General features: G+C 40.0%; 1 protein-coding gene across 1 annotated transcript in view; it reads right to left on the bottom strand.

The window, feature by feature from the left end:
* ATP6AP2 (ATPase H+ transporting accessory protein 2) overlaps nucleotides 1-16691 on the bottom strand; it is a gene marked incomplete in the record, with an annotated part of 523956 nt that overhangs the window by 136049 nt on the left and 371216 nt on the right. The window contains 1 exon segment of the mRNA XM_044072316.1: nucleotides 12849-12998. Within this exon segment, the coding sequence (XP_043928251.1) occupies nucleotides 12849-12998 (150 nt within the window).

The following is a 16691-nucleotide window of genomic DNA, read 5'->3' as shown; positions in this document are numbered from 1 at the left end:
TACAAAGCCTGAGGTGAGGCTATGACTGAACATGGTACTTGGGTAGGGTGTGCCAGTTCATTCTGTAGTTCATGTAGAACGCAGCCTGGGATATTGTCAGGTCCCATGGATGCTGGGTTCTTGGCTTTGGAGAGTGTTTTTTTTACCTGTGCAGCCGTGATTATAGGAACTTTTTTTTTTGTATTGTTACAATATACACACACACATACACACACACACACACACACACACACACACACACACACACACACACACACACACACACATATGGCAAAACCCTAACTTGGTATAAAAAAAATCAGAGAATGGGATTTTGAATTATTAGATCTACAATCCAAACTTTTGTCAGTAAAAGCTGAAAAAAAATCAAGATAATCTGGAGATTAAAAAGAAAGCAGAAGTATTAAACAATAAATACAATGAAATTCTAACACATAAAACTAATTTAGCCCTAGAAAAATTAAAAATTAATATTTTGGCCACTTCTCCCAAATATCTACATAATTTATCTACAAGAATCAAAATACAATCAAAAGCTAATAACATTAAAAGTATCTTTCATGAAAAGAAAGGGGAAAATGTCTCTGATATAGGTGACATTCTTGATGCCTACAGAAATCACTATACGGAACATTTCCAAAAAGAAAATATACATACTGATCAATAAAATCTAGATGAAAAATGTTCCAATATAAAAAAATACCAGAAAAATTAAAAATAGATCTCCAAGCACCCATATCCTACAAAGAGACTAAAGATACAATAAAAGAGGGTCAAAATAATAAAGCTCCAGGTAGAGATGGCATAATTATAGAAATATATAAACTTTTGCCTTCAAAGATACTATATATATCCCTCTTCCATAAGAAATTAGGTCACAAGCTTTAATTCCACCCTCTTAGAGATATTCCTTAATCACACCAATCCTAAAGGAAAACAAATCCCCAAACCTCTGTACCTCATATAGACCTATATCATTATTAAATAATGATTATAAGATATTTATGACAATATTAACTAACAGAATGAAACTACCACTATCCAAAACAATAAATAATGATCAGACTGGATTTATATATCATAGACACACACATGACAATATTAAAAGGATAATTTCTCTTATAGATTATGTTAACAAAGAAAACAAAGAAATACTCATAATTGGCTTACATATAGAGAAAGCCTTTGATTCCCTAAATTGGGACTATTTATTCAAAATCCTAAAGCTATTTGAATTTCTGGCATCCTTTATTCATCTCCTAAAGAATATATATATATATATATATATATATATATATATATATATATGGGATCCATCAATATGTTCGAAGTTTCACTACTTCGAACCCCACTTCACAGAGTCCATTTGCTCGAAGTAGTGAAACTTCGAACATTGGCTTTGGCAGTCACACTACATTGCGGAATTAGAAGTCATGTCCTTACCATAACGTTCCATGTGGAGTGTTCATCTCGCCTTTGTTCTTACACCTGGGTTCGGAGCCGATCCTCGGCTCCGTGTCGGCCGCTTGGCAAGCTCTGCATCGAGAAGAAGCTCGAGACCAACCTAACTCCCACAATCCCCCTCTGCCTTTACCTCAGATCTAGTTTGCAAGCAAACCAGAAGTCAACAGAGAGAACAACACATTCATGCCAGAACAACATAGCTGAAAAACATATACATATATATATATATATATATATATATATATATATATATATACATACAACAACTGCGTAAGGCAGAAGCAGGAGAAACCAAACCAGACACCAAACTGGACGTTCTTCCTGAGGGTGGGAATGTAAGAACAAAGGTGAGATGAACACTCCACATGGAACGTTATGGTAAGGACATAACTTCTAAATGTGAGAGTGTTCAATCTCGCCGTTTGTTCTTACACCTGGGTAGCGTCCCTAGCTCCATGTTCCTGAGGAACTCATGGGAGAACGTTCCTGAGCACAGTGGAACCAAAGGTTGCCCTGTCCCTAGAAACCCTGTCTACCTTGTAATGAGAAATGAATGTATGTGGTTTAGACCAAGTGGCAGCTGCACAAATAGTGTCTAATGGTAGGCGAGCTGCATGAGCCAGGGATGTAGATACCGATCTTGTAGAGTGCCCCTTGGGCTTGACAGGTAAAGTTTGTTCCGAGGCAGCATAAACAAAAATAATGCAATCAGATAACCATTTGGAAAGGGTTCGTTTAGTAACTGCCATACCTTTCCTGCTGTCTGCAAAGGCTATAAAAAGCTGGTCTGTCTTTCTGTGATCCTTTGTTCTATCCAAGTAAAATCTAAGTTGTCTATGAACATCCAACTTGTGTAACATATATTCCAACTTATTGGAGTGGTTTTTGAAAAAGGTAGGGAGCTCAATGGATTGATTAATGTTATTAACGGAGCAAACTTTGGGGAGAAAGGACGGATTAGTGCGAAGAGATACTCTATCAGAGTGAAAGATCAAATAAGGGTGTTTAACAGAAAGAGCCTGAAGCTCCGACACCCGTCTGGCCGATGTAATGGCCACCAAAAAGAGGGTCTTCCATGACAAATATTTCAAAGGACAGGAAGAGGCTGGTTCAAACGGTGGTAGCATCAGCTGAGATAATAGAAGGTTCAAGTTCCAAGGTGATGTATGAGTTCTAACTGGTGGTCTAATATGGAAAGATCCTTTCAGAAAGGCCTTACAAAGTCTGTGAGCCATAATAGGAGCCCCACATTCTTCCACATGAAAGTTCGAAATGGCAGCCAATTGCACTCTCAAAGTGGCAGGAGAAGCTCCCTGGTGGAACAACTCGGTCAAAAACTCCAAGATCTTATTTAAAGGAGCTATCACAGGGTCCAATTGCTGTGTATTTGCCCAGTGAAACGCTTCCATTTACTAGTGTAAGTTTTTGTAGTGGAAGCTTTATGAGAAGCCACTAGTATATTCTGAACTGCAGGCGAAAGAAGATCAGACCTGGCTAAGTAGGGAAGCGGAGCAGCCAAGCTGCTAGTCTGAGGGAAAGCGAGGGTGGGGAGCCCCTGACGAGTGGGTCAGTAGATCCGCCCGGTCCAGGATCCAGGGTTCCCGAATGCGGTGTGCCAGAAGAAAGGGAAACCAGATTTGACGAGGCCAGAATGGGGCAATGAGGATAATCGTCCTTTGCAGGTTGTTGGCTTTCTGCAGAAACTTTGCAATCAGGGGAAAGGGAGGAAAGGCGTAAAGGAGACCCGGGGGCCAATCGTGAACCAGAGCGTCCCTGGGGACTTCCCCTGGAGGGGTAATAGGGCAAAATAGCTCCTGCATTTGGCGTTCATTGGAGACGCAAAGAGATCGCAGGAAGGCTGGCCCCACTTGCGAAAAATTTCCTTTGCAACTGACTGTTTGAGGGACCACTCGTGAGGTAACAGAATTGCTCTGCTCAACCTGTCGGCTATGACGTTGGATGACCCCGGGATGTGCGTTGCTATCAGAAAGCGACCCGTGGACTCCGCCCATTGCCAGATTCTCATGGCCTCTCTGCATAGTTGATAAGACTTGGTTCCCCCTTGTTTGTTTATGTACCAGTCTACGGACATGTTGTCCGTCTGAACTGCAATTGTCCCTAGAGGAAGAAGAGGAGCAAAGTGTTGCAACGCTAGAAACACTGCCCTCAACTCTAGAACATTGATGTGCAGATTGTACTCTAAATTGCTCCATTCGACTTGGACTGTCTGTCCCTGAAAGATGCCCCCCCACCCTATCAGGGAAGCGTCCGTGGTCACCGTAGCTGTCGGCGTGGGTAGCACAAATGGTCTCCCGCTGGAAAGATTGCAAGTCCGGAGCCACCAGGCCAGGTGTGATTTGCATATGTTTGTGATGAGAATTTCGTGTGTCAGGGGTAACTGTTGGAACGACCATTGTGCAAACAGTAGCCATTGTAGAACTCTCATGTGCAGTCTTCCAAAGGGTATCGCAATGAGAGAAGCTGCCATGAGACCCAAAACCTTCAGAACCAGTTTTGCTGGGGATTTTCTGGATGACAGAAGAAGAGATATATGGCTTTGTAGTGAGGCTATCCTTTCCGGAGGGAGCCTTAGAATTAAACAACGCGTATCCAATTCTGCTCCTATGAATGAGATATGCTGTGATGGCTGTAGTAAAGATTTTTCGAAATTTACGGAAATTCCGAGGTGAACACAAAGCTGTAGTGTGTAATCCCTGGCCTGAATCAGTTGACGCTGGGTGGTGGCAGAAAGGAGCCAGTCGTCTAGATACGGAAACACCTGAAATCCCAGGCGTCTCAAGTGAGACGCTACCACTGCCATGCATTTGGTGAAAACCCTGGGGGCTGAGGTCAGACCAAAGGGCAGGGCTCGAAACTGAAAGTGACTGGCTCCCAGCCGGAAGCGCAAGTGATCCCTGGACGCCCTGGCCATTTTGATGTGGTAGTATGCGTCCTTTAGATCTATTGAGCACATCCAGTCGTCCTTCTGTAAGAATGGAAGGAAGGATCGATTGAAACGTGACCATCCGGAACTTTTCTTTCTTGACGAAGGTATTGAGATTGCTTAGGTCCAGAATTGGCCTCCAGTCCCCTGTCTTTTTTGGAACTAAAAAGAACCTTGAGTAAGTTCTGAATCCTCTTTGGTCCGCTGGGACTGGTTGGATGACTCTTTTTTCTAGCAGCTTTGAAATTTCTATAGCTGCAGGGCCTCGCAGATGGGGCGGCACATCTGGGAGTCTTTTCTGCAGAATTGGGGGCAATAGGAAGGGAATTCTGTAACCTCTGGTAACAATGCTTTTTACCCAATTGTCTGGCTTTTTACCCAATTGTCTGATGTAAGACTTTGCCAGGCCTGAGGGTATAAAGCTAAGCGACCCCCGACTGCCTCCAGAGCAGGACAGTCGGGCCTCCTCTCAGGAGTGCTGGAAAGGTTTCCCAGGGGGTGTATCCCTGTCACCTTGGTTTTGCGGACCCCCTCTGCCGCCAGGGTGGCGTCTTCCACCTCTGCCCCCTCCTCTGCCTCTAGAGGGGGCATCACCCTGTGTGCCTGGGAAAGAGCCTTGGGGTTTTCGAAACCACATTTTTCCACCACGTTGCCCCTTGGGGTACGGTCTGGATGGGGTGGAAAAATGGACTCCGACAGCAGACAGAGTCTTTCCCTCTTGCTCACACCGGGTAAGGGTCTCCTTTACTTTGGGGCCAAAGAGAGTGGCACCATCAAATGGGGCGTTAGTAAAGGAAGACTTGAAGGCTTCCGCAAAGGAACATAAGCGCATCCAGGATTGTCTACGAAGAGCAATCGCTGAAGCCGCTGCCCTACTCGATCCTTCTGCGTATGATATCAGCCTCATGGACGAAGTTCACAATAGATGTAAGGGTATTGAGATGTGCTGTAACTTTCTCCGAGACAGCAGCATCTGTAGTACCCTGGAGGGTATCTCCCAACTCTTTGATTAGATCCCTCTGTAACCGTGTGAAATGGGTCAAATAGTTCAGGGATCGCATGGAAAAAGCCGCTGAACTAAAAATGCACTTCCCATACCTGTCCATAGTCCTAGAATCTCTGTTAGGCGGATGGACAGATGAGGAAGATTCAGACATCTCCTTTTTCGTGGCCGCTGCCACCACCATAGCGTCCACTGGCACTCCCTTTGTCAGATAAGCCTAATCTTGGGGGGCAGTAATATATTTATTGGGCTTTCTAGAGACTGGCTCCACCGTGTCAGGTGCTTCCCACGCCCTTCGAGCAATCAATTCCATCAACTCATCGAAGGGCGGAGTAACCCAGGAGGAAGAAGGGCGAGCACCGAATGCCTTCAGCAAAACTGACTCATCCTCAGAAGGGGGAAGGGATTGCCAATCACCTCTCTGCTTTAGGATCTCCAGGATGTCAGAAAAGGAGACATCCTCTGAGGGTGACTTTGGGGACCCTTCTGACTCATCCAAGTCAGTATCTGATGTTAAGGATTCTTGTGGAGAATCCAAGTGTCTCCTCTTACACAATCTTTTCCTCGGAACTTCCTCGGGGGGGACATCCGAGGAAGCCTCCGAGGAAGAGGGGGCACCCTCCAGGGGTGGCTGAGACACTGGTGCTCGACGCTTAGATGTAGCCGTGGGTGCAGAGGAGGATAACGGTCCTTTATGGGAAGGAGAAGCTGTTTCTGCTGAAGTGGTTGTCTGAGTAGACAACACCTTCCTCATGAGGTCGAAGGCCCCCGGGTCCCGAGTCGAGGTATCTCCCGGTTCCGAAGAAATCGGAAGAATTCCCGAGACAGGCACCGAAAGCATCGACCCCGAGGACGGAGCCGAGTCGATCAGAGCCGAGCCCCCTCGAGGGAGCGTCGGAACCGAAACATCGGTCCGACTCTCAGTCCCGGATCCAAGGATGGATCTTCGGCTCCGAGACTCCGGTACCGGTTCCGACGGAGTCGAGGTGAACGGAGCCGACCGAGAAAAGGACGGTTCTGGCACCGAGGGCTCCACAATCACCAGATCAGCCTCTCCCGGCTCCGAAGACTGGATAGGCCTCGGAGGAGGAACAGGTGGAGATAAGGGAAGGCCTTCGAGTCTCGACACCAACTGGGAGGAGACAGAGATGAGTTTGGACAAGGCCGTATTCTCCATCAATTTCTACACCACGTGGTCTACATCGGTGTCGGAGAGGGGCCTGGAAGAACGCGTCGAAGGAATCAAAGACGGAGCCGACCTCAAAAGTGCCGGAGGAGGGAGCTCCGTCACCGGTTCCAAGACTCGAGGCTCGGTAACTGACAACAGTTCAACACTCGGCCCCGAAGTCTGTGGAACCGGTGATCTAACTTTGAATGAAGAGCTCGGAGCCGATGACCTGGGCTCCGACGTCTTCAATTCCTTCGCGGATTTGGATGTCTGGTCTGATGCATCCAGAGCCTCTTGGAATGCAGGCTTCAAAAAGCCCCTATCCATAAGTTTCCTGCGCCTATCTGTCATGACCCTTCCACTGAAAGAATGACAGATGGAGCAGTCTTCTTGCAGATGGAGAGGGCCAAGACAGTAGACGCAGGAACTATGATTGTCTGTGACAGACATCTTCTGTCCACATTGGCACCGTTTGAAGCCTGACTTAGCTTTTTCAGACATGTTACAAAGTTAAGTACAGTAAACAGTGAAATAGCTAATGTAATTGTCCAGTCCAGTAAATTTGTCTAATCCAGCAAAAATTTTGTCAAATCCTGTAAAATAGTCAATCCAGTAGTCAATCCAGAAGTTAAAGGGTGGGGTAGGCCCAGAGGGAAAACTCTAATAAAGTATATAAAAAACTATATACGGAACCGAGAAACCCTCGATACACTACTCACACACACACACACAGTCAACTTTAAGAACAAATTTTAAGAGAAAATAGAAGAAATATAAGAAAATAATTAATCTTAGCTTGAGGTGGTCCGAGCTCATCAAAAATGATGCGAACGTTGCAGCGGCAAACTAGATCTGAGGTAAAGGCAGAGGGGGATTGTGGGAGTTAGGTTGGTCTCGAGCTTCTTCTCGATGCAGAGCTTGCCAAGCGGCCGACACGGAGCCGAGGATCGGCTCCGAACCCAGGTGTAAGAACAAACGGCGAGATTGAACACTCTCACATTGGGAATATTCCCTTTTCCCCGCTGTACTGTGATCTCGGAGTTGGTATATTTAAGTAGGGGGTGTGTGGGGCACAGCCCCCCCCCCACATGGGGGGTGCAGGAGGGCTTGCCCCCCTGCAAAAACATGTTTTAGTTTGTTTTTTGGGGGGTAGCCCGGGGAACTAGATTTCAGCAAACGTGCACTTTCGTTTAAGTGGATTTTCGTTGAAGTGTAGGGTCTACTGCTCTATTTCGAAGAAGTCTCAAAAAAATACAATAATATCATTAATACAATTAAAGTTTCTTTGGGAAAATGGAACAAAATAATATTAACATTTGAAGATAGACTACAGTTAATAAAAATGGTTTTACTGCCCAAGATCCTATATACAGTCTTGGCAATACAACTGTTACCAGAAAAGAATATACTTAAAGAAATAAATTCATGCCTAATAAAATTTTTATAGTTTCCCAAAAGAAACAGAATAGCATTAATACATCATATCAGACCATAGAAACAGGGAGGATTAAACTTTCCTGACATAGAAACATATATAAAATCATCAATGTCGAAAACAATCTCAGATTGGATAAGTTCAAATTACTCTGCAAACTGGAAAGAATTACTAACTGTAATATTAACGAATGAATTTGATTTACAAAAATAATTTCAAATGACAGATATAAACAATCTGCCATGGCACATATGTATTAGTCTGCAATATCACATAAAACCCACTAAAACTTGCATGATTAATTATTACATTGACTCATTTAGGAAAACTGTTAATGCAAATATAGACTTAAAAATCTGGTTTGATCTTTTAACACCATTTACAGTCACCAATAACTTTCCACATAAAATATTTAGATAAATTACTAATTCCTGGGAACAGAAAGGATTTGTTTGTTGGCTCCAATGCATCAAAGAACTAAAAGTTTTAGATATGCAAGTAATACTAACATAGAAAATTCCAACAGGACTTCACCAAGAACTTTCCACAAACTATTTAGAGAAATTATTAATTCCTGGGAACAGAAAGGATTTGTTTGTTGGCTCCACTGTATCAAAGAACTAAACGTTTTAGGTATGCAAGTAATACTAACATAGAAAAATTCCACAACAGGACTGGCTAAATTTACAGGAATATTCTATCATACTCGCAAGATTTAAGAAGAATTAATAATTCTTCATATAAAGAAATAACTAAATTTACGAAATGCATATATGAAATCATATACAATGACTGACATGGGAAACAGTATTTCAAAATTTTACAAAATATTGATAAACTATAAAACAATACCCAAAACCTCATATTGGAAACATAACAAAAGGACACTCAATACAGTTAACTGAAGATGGACACTCAATACAGTTAACTGAAGATATTAAAACTGCATCATCATCGATAAAATATATATCCTTCACACCACTGGAAAGTTTTTAACTGGAAATGCCTGCACAGAGCATTCTTAACCCCAGACAGAATTAGCCAAATTAATTTTTCCATTGAAGGAAGATGCTGGAGATGTGAGCAAGTACTCAATGCAGATTGGAACCACATTTTCTTTGATTGCATTAAGCCATTTTGGAATGGTATTAATAACTTTTTACAAGCCTTATTTAATGAACCATTTTATTTAACTAAAACTCTTGTATTATTAAATGTAAACACAGGTTCTGAGTTGAATAGGTCAAACATTATCTTATATGGACTATACTTGCAATCTCAAAAAAATGTATAACAAGAAGATGGAATACAAATACAATACCGACCTTGGACGACTTCTACAGTGTACTGAAGACCACAGCATTACTGGAAACTAACATTAAACAACTAAAATTGTATCCAAAGCCATTTATCAACAATCCTTGGGGAAAAGTTTTATCTCTGACACCATACAATGACTGATTAGACACTCGGATAATGGATTGGACATACTTGTACAGTAATTGTACACATTAGATTTGTTACAGTGTCAGGCTAATGTAAATAGTTGATTTCGATATTTATAAATATTATGGAATTATTATGGAAGTTTTATTTGAAAAAACGTTTTTTTTTTTTTTAGAAAAAGGCAACATCTAAAACCAGCTAATAACAACATAAAGTTTGACAGAACTATAAAATGCTTCTATTGTAATGCTAGAAGTTTAAGAAATAAATCTGATGAACTCACAGGCATAGTGGTCAAAGAAAATGACAGAGCTGTTGCCATGACAATGCTGGAATACTACTTATTACCACATGAAGGATTATGTCAAATAAGAGTTCTCAGGTTTAATACTATAAGAGGAGGGGTTACTCTATGGAGCCAAAAGTCTATTTTATCTTGTCTTATAGCGAAGATGGCAGATTTTTAAACCACTATTGTTCATGTTTTTGACAAGGACAAAAAAAAAAAAAAAAAAAACAAACAGTCTTAAGTACAGTTAGTATGAATCACTGGGAATACTTATTAAACATAGAAAATTTCCCTGATCATAAATAAAATTTCGTATTACTGGTTGACTTTATTCATTACAGCAAGTATTTTCTGAGAAACTGTCTACTAATTCTACTTTTGAAAAAGAAATTGTTTACGCTATTTGATTTTATGAACTGACTCTGTAACATTAGAGGAAACATATACTTGACATTGTTGCTATCACTAGACCTGATAAAATAAATTGTGTGAAGGTTTCATCTTCTTGAGGTAAGTCTAATCATAATTCAATATTATCTGAAATGGAATTGACAACTAAAACAACTCTACACCCCAAAGACAATCTCTGGGTCAAACTGATTACTGTAAACTGGATCTCCCAGTTGGCTAAATATTTCAAATGGGTATTCAATACTTGAAAGCTTGTTATGTGATTATGTTAAAGCATCTTTATGTTCAAATATAGTAAAACTTCCCATCTCCTGTGGCAAAATAAGTCTACTTTGGGGCTATATACAAAAAGAAATTATAAAAACTTTAAGAAATTTCCTATAAAGTTTAATAAGTTAAAAAATTGCATTGCATGTAGGAAAGTAAAACAAGAAATTAAAGCAACTAAGACCAATTATGCAGATAAACAGATCAGTAACTATTCAAACACAGTATTTTATAAATACAGTAATTCAATTAATAAGGTATTGGCAATTGATACAATCATCATTAATAACATTATTCAAGATGCATATAAGATTGCTAGTGAAGTTAGTAAATTATTTGTAAATATCACTCATGATGTTAGATATGATAAAGTTTAAAGTGATCATATTCCTGTTTCTGGTCATTGCCCAACTATATCTGATATTTGTATTTCTGAGTCTCTTACTAAAATTAAGAAAACAATATCTGTGGGACCACACCAGACATGATACCTGGTTATTTGTTACTAAGCATTAAAATGAAATACCTCCAATCTTACAAACTCCTTTTAATAAGTTGGCTAATGGTGTTGTTCTAAATTACTGAAAACTATCTTGTATAAATCCAAGTCCAGAAAAAAGATAAGAAAGACCAAATCAAAAATTACAGACTGATAAGTTTAACATCATTAATTTGCAAGTGTTCTGAGAGAGGTTTGCTAGAGCTGATGGACAGTACTGGTAATAGTTTAGTGGTAAGTGACATGAAACAACATGGCTTTACAAGGTAAGATCAACTCTGAAATTACAGGTGAGTTTTTATGAACAGGTTACTATGGCTTTAGATCTAGGAGTGCCACTGGGCTAATTTATCTGGACCTAACTAAGGTCTTTGATGGTCTCCTATTTCAGGTAATTTATAAATGTTTAATCGAATCCAATATAAACAGTTATATTATTAGCTGGATTATGAACAGGTTGACTAACAGCAGTGTGTTACAATTCAAAATGTGCATTCTGACCGTTTTCCACTTAAATCTGGTATTCTGCAGGGATCAGTGTTGGGACCAGTGCTGTTTAATATAGTTTTCTCTAGTATTCCTAGGAACACTAAAATTTGGGGACATAAATATACCGATGACTGCAAAATTGGGTTTATACTGCAAAAACGAAACTGATGCTGATGTCATCAACAAATATTTACAGTCGATAGGTTAGCACTTGAAATTGGCCTTAAATTTTGTTTTGACAAGTGTAACATTATGTGCTTTACAAATAAAATCTCAAGATCCCATACAGGTTCAACAACTTGGCGAGGTTAAGGAATAAAACTACTTCCAAGAGAGGATGCCAGAGTTTTATCTCTGATTTGACACTGAATGTCAGAAGAAAGAATTCTGCCTCTTATTCTTTGATTTTTGAAGAACTTGTGAACTTGTAATGAAAAGCCAATAAAACTAGGAAATGGAGTTAGACCTTGAAGTCTTTGGGATGATCTCATGATAATTACCTTTTGTTTATCCTGCTCAAATAATACTGCTTGTTGTGCTCTCCAGCCCCTGCTCTCACTCCTTAAGGGAATGCACACCTCAACACTGATGCATACTGGAAGATGTGGTAGGTCGCAAGCTTTACTCATGCCCCAGACAGCTGCATCAGTCTCTATGCTGAACCTGTTTAGTGATTCATGAACTAGCCTGGCACTCTGAAGGCCTGTATTTTTTTTTAGAATTAAATAGTCATTTGCCAGTAATAAATCAAAAGAAGAAGAGCAAATTATATTAATAATAACAACAATGTACATGAAGCTACAAGGGAATGGGGACCACTGGGTACTGCCTTCTTCTTAACTAAGAAATGAGAATGACAGCATGGGCTTGAGAGGCTGAGTTATCCCAAGGTGTGGGCCTGAACAGATTTGAAGAGTCAAAAAAAGGAAAGCGTACAAACAAGAGGGGTATACATTTACTGCAGAGTCCTTTCAAACTACAAACCACAGCAATGACGAGTTTATGAACAATAATGCTACCAAGCTGTGTTCCAGGATTCAAATGGCATTGTAATGCTTGTGATACTGGGGCTGTACATGCCAGTCAAGTTAAAGAAAAACACATATGTAAACTACCTACTTTCTACAGAGAGATGTTAGTGCTGTACTTGCCAGATAAAAAAGCTTACCACTATCTACTGAAATGTTTGAGCTCCACTTAAGCAGAGAATCTATTGGCACATATGGACCAGTTGATCCGAATATTCTTCCCATTTTGCCTTTTACATGGATAAGCTATAGATTTTGTTGCTCAAACTCCTACTTCATTTATCCAAGTGAGCTTTATATACATCTTTCACTTCTGGTTATCTTACATGCAAATTGAGGGAACAGATAAGGTGTGTGTGTAAACAGAAATAACCTGTGTTTTATGAAATGTGAGAATCAAATTACCTTCTGCAGACAGTCAACAAGAATTTGAGATGCATCTTTAAACTGCTGAGATTCTAGACCATAATGCTTCCCAATCTCTTCCAAACCTGCCAGCTCCAAGCCAAAAAGATCAGGAGAGTGGTCTTTTGCCAGATGCTTGTGACGGGATAACTGAGGAAAAATCAGTGCATTACTGATTAGAGATCTTTAAACAGGAACAAAAATACTAAGACATAGCTACTTCTAAGCTGACTATGACAGCTAAACATACTATCCACAACTTATTTTCACTTAAAATAAAAGGCAGCAGAAATAGGCAAAAACACAGTGCTGTACATCAACATCCTAAGAATGATGTTACATTAATGCAGAAAGTATCCCATACTAGATTTCCAGGAATCACTTGTTGTCACAGACACCTTATTATCAGACTAGAAACCACAGAAAGCTGACTAATGATAAAATGCTATCACTCCTTTATCTAACAATAAATTTTAGAAACTAGAGTTTCAAAGATGTATAGTAAGCCATCACCATGTCTGTAACTTAGTCTTGAGGTTGAGTATGAGACAATGAAACTAGATGACTGACAGGATATGAGAACGTAAACAACCCCTTCAAAAAGTGAAGAACTACAATGAAAAAAATAATGTCCTTAGTGACTACTGATAAGAAATTAACTCATGATTCACTGGTAAAAAGACCAGCTTAACATCAGTCACTATCACTAGGTCTGAAGTAAAGCACTATACATTCAACTGCCTTACCCATACCACCTGTTGCTGGGCCCCCACCCTACCCCTATTCCATTTATCATCCTTCAATTTCTTCTGGAGGGCATTCCCGTCTTTATCAAAACTTACATCTGTACAGGTTCAAGAAAGTCCTGAGAGATAATGCCTCACTGACACAGTTTTCCCTCAGACACCTTCATAATTTCTTCTTCTTTAAGAAGGTCACTACTATCACTGCCAAGCAAACATGCACACAAACATATGAATAACATGATAGAAGAGTCTATGGAGCCAAAGTGATTACTATTGTTAGTCAATACGCAAATGGGCCTCCTCATCTATCCTGTGCTCCAATGAATTCCTTGTGTGGTTCGTACTCCGTTCAGTTGCAACTCATTCCAAGACTCTTCAACCTTTCCTCTGAAATGCTAAGTCAGACTTGAACCTTCCAGCATTCAGCTGCCACATATGCTCTCTTCTTTTCCCTCTATATAAAATTTCCTGACAATATGGTGCAGCCAAGCCACGTACACATGCGCGCACACACACACACACACACACACACACACACACACGTCTTTCAACCATGGTACATAAAACCAGTGCTTCCAACTTTTGTTCAGACTCCAGCTTTTCCAACCCCTGATCCTCTTTAAATTCTTAATCTACTTACTCTCCAACAGCTTAAACTGCCGTTCACTTAGGAGACCTTCATGTCTGTGCTCAAAGTGTGGTGTCATCAGTATACAGGAGAAATTATACTGGCTTTCTTTAACTCACTTTGGCACATACTTCTTACTACTCCCTCCATTTCACTCCGCCTACAATAACAGAAACTTAAGAACATACAACAGAAACAAACCTATCTTCACTTTTCATCATCTCTACAACAATTTACACATACACACCCTCCCCACACTTACAAGCTGTAATGAATCAAACTCTGGTCCTGTCATCCCTCGGCAATCTACATTTAGCACAATCAATAACTTCCAACATTCCTCTATAAAATGTACATTAATGAATGCAGGAAGAGCTAAATTGAACTAAAACAAACAAGTATTTACTACAACCCTGACTCTGTCATGCCAAGACTTTTCAGCCATAAGATGAGGAAAGAAACCCACTGTGCATTCCTAAACTTTGAGAAAGCACAAAGTCCCAAGAAATTGGATCTGGGCAGCCCTTTGATGGTCTGAAGTCATGGAAACACTGGCAGAAAGAGAGAGAGACCTGGAGGGAACACTTCTAAGCAAAATCAACCTTAAACTCCTAGTTCTAAATAAAAACACAAACAGCTCAGAATATGGCCCCAACTGGATGATTACCGAATTAAAAAAAATTCTCATTAACACTTCAGTATACATTCCTTTCCCTAGTAAACCCCACAAACTCAAACAGCTTCAACAAAATCTTCAGAAATATATTACACCCATGAGCAATACACTCCTGTTTGATGACTTAATTTCCTTGGTCCTCCAAACACAGAAACAACAGATTTGGTAACCAACCTTGGTGTTACACCCACAACTTATGAACCTACCAGACCTAACCTTCAAACAGGAAAGCACTCACCGTTAGACCTCATAATTATCAGTTCCCTTAATATTTTCTCCTAATCCAAATACCCCCCCCCTCCATTAGTAACCACTACATTCTTTCACTCACTCTTCATACACTAATAAAACACACTGCCACCTATCCCCCATCTCTTTTCCAAAAAACATGCAAAACCTAAGCAATGACATAACCAGCAGCAACTGGTCAATTACTTCTTCTAATCCATACCCCTCTCGTCATTGCAAAAGTCTACATCATCTGCAAAACAAATTTCCCCAAAATTACCAGATTCTACAAAGTTACCCATAGTAAATACATATATAAATAATATAATAATAATACATAAATAAATAAATAAATATAGACTGGCAACTCAAATTCCACTAACCCTACTGAATCCATAAGCTTGTACAACTTCAGACAATTAATAATCACACCTACTAGAATCAATAAAATTTCAGGAAGACCCTCAACATTACACTGGATTCTTACAAACAAACCAGACAAACTAACAATAGGCTGCCCTTCAGATAGCGTACGTAACCACATACCAGCAAATGCTATTAGAACTCACCATAATCTAGATAAACATTATCTATAATGAAATATAAAATATGACCAATTTCAGCAATGACATTTTCAATGAATCACAAACAATATAACTGGAATGTACTTAAAACAAGGTCACTAGATACTGCTACAAAACCCTTTAATAACATATTCTTACAGACCTTAAATACAGAGTTCAGTTCAACCCCGCACCATGGCTGACAAAAAAAAAAAAAAATGCTAAAAAGAGATAATGCATGGAAAAAGTGGTATAAAAATAGAACTCAAAATGTTTTTCAGCAATTTAGACATCTTAGAAACCTTGCAAAATCCCATGTCAAACAGCATAAGCAAACATACTATACCAAACCACAAGACAAACATAAAAACAACCCAAACTTTTTTGGTCAACACCTAAATAAACTACTCCGCCCTAGCAAGCCCACTATTCCCTCTCCAAATACAGACAATACAACAGACTATCCCCCACACAGTTCCCTGCTTTACACAATCAATATTATCTTTCTTAGACAATAATACATCAGTCCCCCTCTCTCTACTCCTGTCCAAACAAAACCACCTACAGCTCTGCAACTTTAGTCAAGTACCTACCTCGCTCATAAGGAAGTTGCACCTTAAACTAAAAACTACTTCCATAGCTACAAACCAACTGCCACCAGACTACCTAAAAATGGCCTAGGAAGTTATAGCCTTCCCTGTGTCATACTAATTAACAGTTTCATAGCAGAAAGATGCATCCCATCATTGTGGAAAAAAAATCGTACATCACACCATTACACAAAGGTGGCACATCTACAGAGTTTAATAGCTACAAACCAAAAGCGATTCTCTACCCCTCTACAAAATATTACAGAAATGCATCCATATGCAGCTGATGTAATACTAAACATCAATCAAATAACCTGCTCTCAGAAACCCAACATGGCTTTAGGCCCCAGCACAGCACCACTACTGCTCTACTACATTTTGCCAACAGAATAAACAGATATATAAACATTGC

This window comes from Protopterus annectens, chromosome 5.part0, assembly GCF_019279795.1.
Source record: "Protopterus annectens isolate FY-2018-M chromosome 5.part0, PAN1.0, whole genome shotgun sequence".
Lineage (NCBI taxonomy): Eukaryota > Metazoa > Chordata > Ceratodontiformes > Protopteridae > Protopterus > Protopterus annectens.
Note: the sequence above shows the minus strand (reverse complement) of the source record. Positions and strands in the feature narration are given on the sequence as shown.